This window comes from Mytilus edulis, chromosome 4, assembly GCF_963676685.1.
Source record: "Mytilus edulis chromosome 4, xbMytEdul2.2, whole genome shotgun sequence".
In the NCBI taxonomy this organism is placed as follows: Eukaryota; Metazoa; Mollusca; class Bivalvia; order Mytilida; family Mytilidae; genus Mytilus; species Mytilus edulis.
In genome coordinates, this window is record NC_092347.1 from 94382722 (window position 1) to 94395181 (window position 12460).

At 33.3% G+C, this 12460-nt stretch overlaps 1 protein-coding gene across 1 annotated transcript in view; it reads right to left on the reverse strand.

Annotated features, from left to right (window-relative positions):
- Nucleotides 1-12460, reverse strand: part of LOC139521102 (uncharacterized) — a gene marked incomplete in the record, with an annotated part of 139990 nt that overhangs the window by 126134 nt on the left and 1396 nt on the right. Inside the window, 4 exon segments of the mRNA XM_071314380.1 lie at nucleotides 485-711; nucleotides 3581-3722; nucleotides 4248-4444; nucleotides 7263-7391. Of these exon segments, the coding sequence (XP_071170481.1) occupies nucleotides 485-711; nucleotides 3581-3722; nucleotides 4248-4444; nucleotides 7263-7391 (695 nt within the window).

Below are 12460 nucleotides of genomic sequence, written 5' to 3' on the forward strand. Positions count from 1 at the left end.
ATACAAATAATGATATAATTAACATAATATAAATGTATTCATGATTTGAAAATACAAATACAGTTGATCGGTAACAAGTGAAAATGATTAAACTTGGATTCAATATATTTTTATAATTTAATTTTGGTAATTCAACACATATTTTGATTCTGTTCCAATCCAGATGTGTTTGATATCTTAATATATTCAACAAATTAAATTGTGTGCTATAAAATAGATTCTCGTGAGGTAATTCAAACAAAGTATCAGTTTCTTACTCATTTTTTGGGAATGATTCTAAACATTTTGTTAAAACTTTCATTCTCTGGATGAATTAAAGTTTTTTTTTAATTCAGGTTGTAAATAATCATCATGTGTTCTTTGAAAATGTGCAGCATATTTAAATTGATGAATCAAGAAATGTATGGAACCAAAAAAATAAAATACGGCTTGCATTTAAAAATTCAAACATTATCGGCAGCAAAGGTAACATGTATATATGTACCTTTGATATTAAGTCTAAATCAGCTGAGGTAAAATGTAACGTATCAGACACTTCTGTATTGGGTAAAAGTTTCTGTGATAGGACCTTTCCATTATCCTCCCACATAACATCATACTGAACACCATAACTATAGGTAGTACCAAATGAGCATTTAAGCTGCAAGTCATCTGGACTAATATATGTAAACTCTAAATCTGGTAAATCAGGAAGCTCTGGTGGATCAGGATCTACAAAATATTTTTAACATTGTTGATAATACAGAAAAATACTACTTTTTCTTGGATTTTTCTTTTCTTATATTACACTTTCAAGTAAAAGAAGAAATGTACTTGTCTGGTACGCAAATAAAAATTATAACTTAAAATCTATTAATAATGACGATTAGAGTCTTAATTCATTCTTTTACTTCTTTGAAGGTTTTAGAGGTTGGCTGGTATGTTTTAAGTGAGTGGACTGAATCAAAAGCAATTCATTGTCTTGTTTTTTACCAACAAGAACTTTCTGTGTTGCCTGACACTTCGCAAAGTTTTCGTGTGGAGCCAGTTCCTTACCTGGAAAAAGAAGAATGTAGCAACATATTCAGTGATGAAAAAATGCATATTAGATTTTTAAAAAAAAGATTTTTATCTTTCTGCATAGATGCCAACCCCCTTTTGACACAATCAGTAACAAACTATCAAATTTTCCGTATTTTTGAAAAGTTTTCAGTAATCATTCATAAACGTGCATTTACCAATAAAAATTACTGACGAGTGGTTGCAAAGTGATGTACACTAAAATTTGTCATTTAACATGTTGTCTGTAGTATGTATTCCATTCATTAATTGTTCAGATGTTCTCGACTCAAACATTTTTGTTTTGTCAAGGAGAAGTAAAGAAAGAGGGAAAGCTACTTAATAAAATGCAAGTTTGCCTCTTCAGAAGTCAGTTAGTTACCCAACAATAGGTTGATAACTCCCGAGAAACCGGAAGCATTACATTGGCGTTTCCTAAATACTGGACCAAGACGGAAAAGTAATGATAAAAATCCGCGTTTTACAAAATTGAACGTCGATGATTGGGAATCTGTAACTATTCGACTTTGACCGTAATAGCGTAGTTTTTATCGCAAAATTGGAAAAACTACGGAAAAATCGTAATGGTTGGCATCTATGTTTCTGTAACATAAAAACATATCTTAATAATGTCTGAAACGTAAAAACACATCTTATAATTTTCTATATCTAGTGGAAGCTAGATCTGAAACTTTCCCAACTGCACAGGATAATTTGTCTGTTTTCTATTGCTTTAATAATTTTCGTGGTGTAAACAACAGAACAAAGCCATTTGTGTCCCGTTATGATGAACAGTTAAATCAGTAACTATTGGTTTCATGAACTTGAAAAAGAGATGTATATAAGTATGAATAATGAAAAGTTCATAAAACTTTGACAAAGAAACCCAATTCCTTCATTTGTAATCACAGTACTAACTTCTGTGTTGGCTGTTGCGAGATTTGTTCTTGAAATTAACCCCGCCAAAAAAATAATTTATGAGTCAAATCGGACAGGAAGTTTATAAATTCCGTAAAATCAAGTTCAAGCTAATATATATTTAACCAAGGATTTGTATAGTAAGACTATACAAATCCTTGATTTAACCGATGTATGCTGCGATTTATAGTCGGGGGAAAAAAATAGTTGATTATTAAGGTCTTGGAAATCATTCATGTAGCTTGAATGGAGCCTGAGACTACTATATGTGTCATTGTAGTCTCAGGTCCACACTGCCGTGATCTGCCGTCACGGAGGCACCTTTTCTCAGAAGCTGTAATTGCGTCTCTTATATTGAATATCGACAGCCAAAAAGCATATAAATCTGTTTGCAATGTACAACGATATGACTGAGGTTGTGCAAAATAAGCCTGGAACAACATGTGTTAGACTTCCGAACATTGATCTTTTGAGCAGCCTTACGTATTAACAAGGACGTATAACTAACATTCTAATATACGTCCTTGGTATTAAAGATCAGAGCCATATAAATACAGACTCTGGTAAGATGTCAGAAAGAGTAAAGTAAATTTCGGCATTAGTCAAATTCTGGGTCATACAGGATTATCGAAAAGATGATTGATTGTAAGTCCCTCTGTACCGGCATAATTTATTTAATGACAAGGAAATAATGTCGCCAAGCGGTTACTCTACCAATGCCGATGATCATATGAATGGATCATCATGGCACCACTGACGCAGATATCATCAGTGTTATACAAGCACTTCTCAAAAAACGGAATTTATCCGAACATTCAGTTTCCCAAAAAAAGAATCACGCGCTAATTTTAACAAAGCCAATTTGTCCTAAAGTATATCATCTTTAAGGATTAAAAGAAATATATATAAAAGCATATATAATCGCAGTACAATTCAAATCATGGACATATGTGTTAATCACCCGGAAATGTATACTTATTGTTGGTGCCGTTTAGTAGAAAACGAGATTCTAAATTTGATCAAGGATTTGTGCGGTATTACTATATAAATCCTTGGTTTCATGCAAAACCGTTTTGTCTATAGCTATGAACAACGAAATTCGAAACAGTATACTTAAAGCCGCCTGATAATCATTGTGCAAATGATTTAAGACTGATTAACAAAAACTTTTCAGGAAATAATTGTATAGAATGGTAGTTAAAATATGGACAGCAATTCTTAAAACTCCAATTTCCGGAAAAAATCTCTTGGAAGTAAGATATCCTAATACTATTCAGATCTTCAATAACTGGGGCATGGGAACTGGGGCCTGGGGAGTCTGATATTTACTTTTAATAGTCTGAATTGTACTAAAAAATTACCGAATTTTAACTGCATTTTTTATCTTCTATGTCAAGAATATTTATGAAATGGTCAAAGTAAATCATGCCCTAATTGCATGTGCCTATCAAAGACCGGGTACTTAAGTTCAGAATAGAGTCGGGTATACCATTCACACTGTTCACTACAGATTAGACAACTTCACTGAGACAAAACAAAAACATACGTTCAACAAATAATTTATACATCCATGCCGGAACAAGTGTTCTTAATCAAAATATATAAAATTGAAATGTCCACATACCTTTTACTGGACATCCATTAATTTCGAATCTAAAACATGGTTCCTCAGTAAAGTTTGCTATGACTAACCGAACACGCCGTACTGCAAGGGTATTTGGCATTGTGAAAGTTTCATCCCCGTTTGAGGAATCAAGTTTTATTGTCTGTAAAAAAAAGTATATGCTTTTATTAGGCAAGACATGGAATGAGGTGAGATTTGTCAGCATCCGAGACATATAATTGTTTGAACTGGAGTAGATACAGTACATATAGAATTAGACTTAATGCTGTATGCGGATTATGCCAAACACTATGGAAAGACTTCTTAGAGAGTAATACTATGCTATAAAAAAAAAAGTGTATGTATTTTATAAGAAATACACATGAAAGACTTCTGAGAGAGTATGGCATAAAACAAAAAGTGTAAGTATTTTACACACAGTGTTTTGATTATAATTGCTATTTGTAAGCAAACAAAATAAGCATTGTATACAGTGTGTAGACAGTATGAATAAAAAAAATGGGTTATATTTGCAATTGCATACGAATTAATATTATGGAGAACATCAAGAATAAGCGTAACTAAACTGATCATTGACACTCAGGTATCAAGCAACACTCTGGAACATGTTCCTTTCTTAATTGTATTTTCTTTTACTTTTAAAATCGAATCGAACAGCTATACCCACCTCTCCTGAATCTGTAAGGTTACCAGGGGAGCTTTGTGCCTCTTCTATTAATATATCTAACTCTGTTGGCCATTTTATATTTGAACCAAGAGGTTTTTGTATCTTAATAGAAGACAGCATTGTTGGTTCCTCGAAAGAAACCTCAATCCATTCTCCTATTGTTGGCGTCGCCGGACACCATGCAGCAAAGCTTGCACCTAAAAGAAATGAGAATTCAGATGTCAAAATTCACAAATCAGCATGCACCTCTGATGTACCGGTATATAAATTAACTATTTTTATACGGGTCCATGTTGGTGACTGTATAAATGTGCATTCAGCCAATATCCATACCACTTTCATAATTTTTGAAGTCGACTGAAGAGACTATTGATATTGCACTCTCTAGATTCTGGGACATATTGTATTGACATAATAGTCCAAGATAGATCTATTCAAAAACAATAACTGATGAGATATCAAAAAATATATTAAATGATAAGGGGAATGTCAACACTACAACAGACCACGCCAATAACCAACCGCAACTCTTTCGAAAACCGACGCAACTGAAAACATTCAGCAACTAAGAATACTTACATAAAAACAAAGACGCACAACAATAAACAGCATTTACATAAAACAAAGACGCACAACAATAAACAGCATTTACATAAAACAAAGACGCACAACAATAAACAGCATTTACATAAAACAAAGACGCACAACAATAAACAACACTTACATAAAACAAAAAGACAAATAGCAACCAACAATACTTAGATAAAAACAAAATCAAAGAACTATCAACAACATTTGGTATATGTTTTCATGTAGCCTCTAAAACTGTTAACATTGAAAACAAAATATTTCTGGATTCATTCTACGCTGAGTTGTCTGTGATTTACGTGTAATAGCTATTTATCACTAAGGGGATGGGAAGGGGGGGGGGGGGGGGCAGAAATGCACCGACATATGAGTGGAACTTTCTTTGTCGCGATGAACAATTAGAGGTCTCTTTTTTTAAACTTTTATCATGAGCCGTTTATTGTACATCTCATAATCGTATATTTATTCCTAGATGTGTGTTTGTTGATTTTCTAGTCGTAAGGTTACTGTATTATAAAGTATACAAGAAATCTCCTTTATTCGTATAAAAAGGTAAGGTCGTTGATCCTCTACAAATAATTGTAGAAAAGGACAGAAAAGATCAGTTTACAAAAGTACTGATAAGAATAATTTATTTATTCTTTCGTCATTGTTGGATCACATGGATGTTGGTGACACTGCAAGGTGTCTAAACCTCATTAACCATCGTATATGTACTAAACATTCTTTTCTCAACTTACAACACGTTTTATACAAAAACATATCATAATATTTAATGTGAAATCGTTTATCAAAACTGAAATTTAAAGCATCATAACCCATTATGATAATGGCAGTATTACTGATGCATTAACAAATGTTTTTTTTGGTTCACAAAACAGAATTTGAATTTTTTGTTTTCTTTCATACTCTTGGGCGTTAACGCCTAATCAGATTGAACTGGCTAATGCACTATTTGTTAAATGTCATGACACATGTTTATGGTCAGTAATTATAGCAACAAATTAGAACTACTTTCATCCCAAGATTTATAGTCCTACAAACGTTTTGCTGATATTCAGATAAAAACATTTGATAGTAAAGGAGTATGTAAGTATTGACAAACTATTAGTTTTCCCTTCATCTATGGATCTTCAACCTTATGTGTAATAAAAGGACACTGGTCTACGATGTAAAGAAGATATTGGGTGTACGTCAATGGGACAGCAACCCAACGACACAAAAAAATGGGAATCTAGAGGTCAAGTTACTGTCTTCAACATGACAGACAAATGACTACTCGATATGGTCTCAAGATGTACAGTGTTAAACCATAAATTCTCTTAAAATGCAAAATTCAAGACAACAACTAACAAGGGCAGGTTCTTGGACTAATACATGTTATTTACTGCACCCTTCAAGTCCCTTGTAACCTCGATCAACAGAATAAAAACACTAAACCAATAAAACAATACTTAATAATACCAATGTCAATTATTGATTGAAGTTACTGGAAGCAAGTAAATGATACAGAAAATATGCTATCCATGTAACAGTAATTTCATGAACAGTACAAGAAGACACAGTCTAATAAATTTAATTCATCTTGATTTAAATCGTGTAGCATCGAAGCCTGAACAAACGTAGAACTATAAATTTTATAAAAGTCGTAAAAGTGAGATTTTATTATTATAGGATTATGTGGTTTTTACAGTTCTTGGTTAATCTGAATGACATAGACATATCTATTTAGCATATCTTTCAGAAGTACAATGTTTTTACAAGGAAACATAGAGATGACATAATCATATAAGGGTGGTAATATACTTAAAATAGATAAAAAAAATCTCATAATTATATTTATCACTTTATATTAAGCACACGCCCGTCAATCTTTTTCAAGTAAAAACGTGTACTTTTTAAATGTCATCAAACTTGGCCCTTTTTATGGCAGCTTTCAGCCTTAACATATTTGTTGATAGGATATGGGTAAATGATATTTTACTGACAACTTCGACAGCTCTTAACTAACTTGGGAATGTTGAAATATCTTCGCTCTAACTTCTTAGATACAAGAAGATCTATAGTTACTGAGAAAATGATAAAGCTTGAACTATCTATTTTAATAAGTATGTTTTGACTTTGCATCCACTCTAGCAAAACTTCGTAACTTAATTTTCATGTCGCTTTCGTTGAATCATATATCACTATATACCGATTGCCCTATAAATTACCAGGCTTTCTGTATTTTTGAATTTTCTTTACTTTTCGCTTTATAGCATTGTTAATGTGAACTGTCTTAATCTATAATCCAATGGTTTTATACACATCCAGGCACTTGTAATACATTAAGATGTGTAGGTTTAAAAAAGCCAGATACAAGTACCCGTGGTTTTATTTTATAATTTGTCTTTACGCACATTCATAAATAAGTACTGTGATTCTCACCTTGACAGCAATCGTATCTGCTGTATTCTTTCTTGAGATCTGTACGTAGTGATGAGTATGTTATTTGTACATCTGTAATGTTCCCACTCTGCATACCGAGGGGACTGGTGCTGCCTATACATTCTGGATCTGAAAGTATATCAAAATATGTAATTTATTATAAAGCTAGAGCTCGTAAAGCAAATTCCATCCATTCTTCCCAGATAAGAAGAAACAGAACCGATTATACATCGAGGAAAGAAACAAAAATTAGAACGATTTCACTTGTTAACATTTGGGAATATAATTGGTAAAAGTTTGCACTGTTGTGAATGCAAATTTAACATGGCCATACAATTGATTTGTAGATGGTCGGGAATGAAAGTTTAACATGACAATACAATTAGTTTGTAGATGGTCGGGAATGAAAGTTTAACACAGTCGTTCGTTCATTTGGTTTGTAGGTGACCGAGAAAGAAAATTAAACATGGCCATACAATTGGTTTGTAGATGGTCGGGAATGAAAAAGTAAAATCACAAAAATACTGAACTCCGAGGAAAATTCGAAACGGAAAGTCCCTAATCAAATGGCAAAATCAAATGATGAAGCACATCAAACGAATGGACGACAACTGTCATATTCCTGACTTGATACAGACATGTTTTAAATGTAGAAAATGGTACAGACATGTAGATGGTCAAGAATGAAAGTTTAACATGGCCATACAATTGGTTTGTTGGTGGCTGAGAATGAAAGTTTAACATGGGCGTACGATTGATTTGTTGATGGTCGGGAATGAAAACTTAACACGGTCATACAATTGGTTTGAAGATTGCGGAGAATGTAAAATAAGCTTGGCCATACAATTGGTTTGTGGATGGTCGAGAAGGAAAATTAAAACGGTCATACAATTGGTTTGTAGATGGTCGAGAACTTATAATTAGCTTGGTCATATAATTGGTTTGTAGATGGCCGAGAATAAAAATTAAAATGGTTATACAATTGGTTTGTAGATGGTCGAGAATTTAAATTTAACATGGCTATACAATTGGTTTGTAGATGGTTAAAAATGAAAATCTAACACGGCTGTACAATTGGTTTGTAGGTGGTCGAGAATTAAAAAAAAATTACACGGCTGCACAATTGGTTTGTAGATGGTCAAAAAAGAAAAATTGAAATGCCCATATAATTTGTTTGAAGATGGTGAAAAATGAAAATTTAAAATGGCCCGATGAAACAATTGGTTTGTAGGTGGTCTCGTCGTGGCCCGATGAAACAATTGGTTTGTAGGTGGTCTCGTCGTTTGTTTTTATTTCAAAATAGAATGAAGTCTTTTTGAGAAGTTGAAAAATATTAACATACTAATTTGAAAAGCAAAGTTATCCCCAAATTATCTTTTCCAGAATACGGTAGAAATATAATATATTCAAAATATTTTACACATTCAATAGTATATCTAAGGGGTGCATTTTCTTTTTAATTTGAAATCTGTCTGCCAAACTTTTCAATTATAACATTTAAAATGAAATTGTGCGCATCGGTTACAAAAATAAAATGTGTTCTTCTACAACAGCTACTCAACCGGACTTATAATAAATGTGTAAAGATTGCATTGTAATGTTTACATATTATGCATCATTATTATACGATTTGTAAAATGTCTGGAAACACACATGACTGGTCTATGTTACGTAATTATGGTGTAGAAAACATTAAAAACGGGAATATTGTAGTTTGGTATCTATGCTGATGAAAGTTTACAACGACCTTGACTGGCTATACAGCCCTTGCACGTATTTGATTTTTTTAATGCCCGCGTCACACTGTCCCGATTTTTACGCCGATGGCAACACGATAATGGAAATTTGTAAATTCGGGACTGATCGTATCCAGATCGGGCTATTCGTAGTGCCATCTTTAACCATCGTAGAACCATCGGCCACTTTTTCTAGCCTTCGGGGACAACTTCGGGAACGGTTCTAAATTTTTTAACATGTTAAAAAATCCCCGAAGGTACGTCCGATGTTGAGGGTTCGTATTGAGTTCGTATCACCATCCTCACCATCGTAATGTCACCGACAATGCATCTTTGCACATCGTATTGCATTCGTGTTTCCATCGTTTCCATCGGGCAGTTTTGACATTACGATGTCTACACGAATGAATCACGAAGATACCCGAAGATCTTACGATGGCAACACGACTTCGTGAAGACCTCGTAATCCTGGCTCGTTGCCATCGAATAAAAGTACGAAGGCGACAAGATGGAACTACGACGGCAATAAATCCAGCTAAATGTAAGTTAATTTTCGCGCTAAAATGCATTTAAAGTGCCATGCGCGATATGCACTGGTCAGTTTAATACGACAGTTAAGAAAGACGTTCACAAAACATGGAGCTCATATCATATGATTCTATGAGAACAAGAAAGCCGACAGCATTGTTTATATTAATTAAAATGGAACAAGAAGAGCAGCTATTACAGTCTCAGGATTTACTTTTACAAGTAAAATATAATTTTTCATATCAAGTAACATAATGAAAATCATAAACGCGCCTCGTACACCAACACTGCAGGTACACGGATATAGGGAAACTAACTTTTTCTTCATTATTCTGATTTTTTTATGTATTGTCTGAGTTGTTGTCACACGAATGTTTTCTTCATAACCATTTTGTTTTCTATATGTCATACTTTGCCGCATTTGTTGCTTTCCCCACATCCTTCCTTTTGTCTATATTATTATGATATTCTCCTAGAAAGAGCTCTTTTTGAATAAAAGGGATCAACGAACCCATTACCTTACCTTTAAGATAGATCAGTAAACATGGGCATAATTATGGGTGATTATTCAGACTAGTGCACACATTTTACAGTTCAAACAAGGCAATGCCGAGCGTGGCATCCCCTCGTATGTAACATATTGGGGACAAATATGGACACTATATTTGTTTATGACACATGCAGAAAATGGTAAATTGAATATGCATATTTGATACATAAACTATTTTTTTTAGCAATCAACCAAAACATTCAGTAACTGTAAATACCTTTAATATTGTCTTTAGAACCAGCAGGTAAAATAATGAGCAACCAATTTCCTGTGTATTATGCTATTTCAAGGAGAAAAAACAAGTCTATCTGCATGACCTTGACCTTTGGCCTTGAACGTAAAAAATGTCAGATCATTACAAGGAGGAACAATATACTAAATGTGGTTAAAATCTTTTGAAGCACATTGGTTTTAGAGTGTCCACAAGGGTGATATTGCCTTGTATTACAACTGCCACTGTGACCTTGACCTTTGAACTTTAAAGTCAATAGCGCTTAAGATATTCTTAACGAGTAACACCATACCAAGTTTTGAGCATTTTGGTTCTAGAGTGTCCATAACAATTTTATCTACACGTTACATGTAGTAGGCGAGGGGATGATAAACTAAGTTTTATAAGAATTAGACAAAAAGATCGCTTTCCCGCCATGCATGGCAGACTTGTACAGAAACGATATGTTGTCGAAATTCTGTTCGTATCTTTTAGACATCGTATGGCCATCGCGCCATCATCGTAATCCATCGTGTAGCCTTCGTGATCCATCGTGTAGGCTTCAGCTGAGATATGAAGCTTAAATACCCGTCTTCGGTTAACCTTCATATGTCCATCTTTTGCTATCGGCACCATCGTATAGACTTCGTTATTCATCGTACTTGCTTCGGTCACTTTTTGGTATTTTAACGAGATCGGGACCAACTTCGTACGAACTTACATTTTCGCATTCGGGTGTCCATCGTATATAAAAATCGGGACAGTGTGACGCGGGTATAAAGGACTGACAGCAAAACTAACCCCAGGACATAAAAAAACAAGCCTATAAAACAATACTCAGAAACATAGATTGAGTAGTACAAGCTCCACGAAAACCGGAACGAACACAGGTACCGAAAATGGTCAGTAGTTTTAAAGGATACTTTAACCCCCCTCCCCCAACAATTTTTTTTTTAAATGTTGAGTTTTTTTAATACATAAAGAAAAAGCAAACCCATACTCTACAAAATTATATATTTGTAAAGACAGGTTTATAAGTGAGAGGTTTAGCTAGCTATAAAAAAAAAGAGCTAATCAACCAATTTCTACATAAGGAAGCATTTCCTTACGTAGGCATTTCCTTGCGAAGAAAATTGTAAATTAACCCCGTTTTTTATAGCAAGCTAAACCATGCCAGGAATATAACAGTTGTTTCCATTCGTTTGAGTTATTGCTTTTGCCATTTGATGAGGGACTTTCCGTTTTGAATATTACCTCGAGTTCGGTATATTTGTTAATTTACTTTTTTTAGCAGTAAATTGAAAGATAAATTCTTTTTTTGATACTATTATTTAACAAAGTCTTACGATATTATTTCATTTTAAAATCTGCAATGGTTTAATGTTTGGTTCATTTAAGTACAAATAATTTGCGTGGTCATGTATTGAACTTATGTAATAGAAGTACTGTTTGTGTTTGTTTGTTATGTATTTTGTATTTTCCCTTATGTTACAAGTGCAATTGTTTTGTTCGTCATGTTAGTATACATGTAAGATATACAATAGATCTTTACACCCCACTTAATGTTTGGTATTTTAAGGTCGTTAGCCATATTTGAAAACATAAAAAATGAACAAATAGATTTTTGGATTAAAGTCATCTGTTTTTTAAAAAGACAAGTTATCTTCGATAATAATTTTCGTATCCTTTAAATATTCTTATACACAACATAATTTTTAAAGGCTTCAAAATTTAAAAAAAATCCATTTAAAATATGATTGAGCGTTCCGGCTGTCTGGGTCAAAGTTAATAATCAATGGGTATTCTGAATGAGGACAGGTCATGAATAAGTTTACATTGTCAATATTTGTTCGCTATTCTGTACCACTCCAGAACTTTTCTTTGGATATTTATGGTAGATTATCAATACTTGAAGGTTTGTATTCTCATATGAAATGTTCCAGTAAATACTGCTTTTAAAACATATTTACAGTTCAGTTGTTCCGAGGTTGGTAAAAATCCTCGATTTTAACCAAAATACCCTTAAACAAAACAAAAAGAAAGTCAGATATAACGACTTTTTTAAATTGTTGAAAGAGCTGAAATGTGTTCGACATCTGATGTTTTTTACCCAGAGCTCTATGATTTTCACCTTTTTTAAATGCATTTCCATCGTATTTACTCACATGTTTCC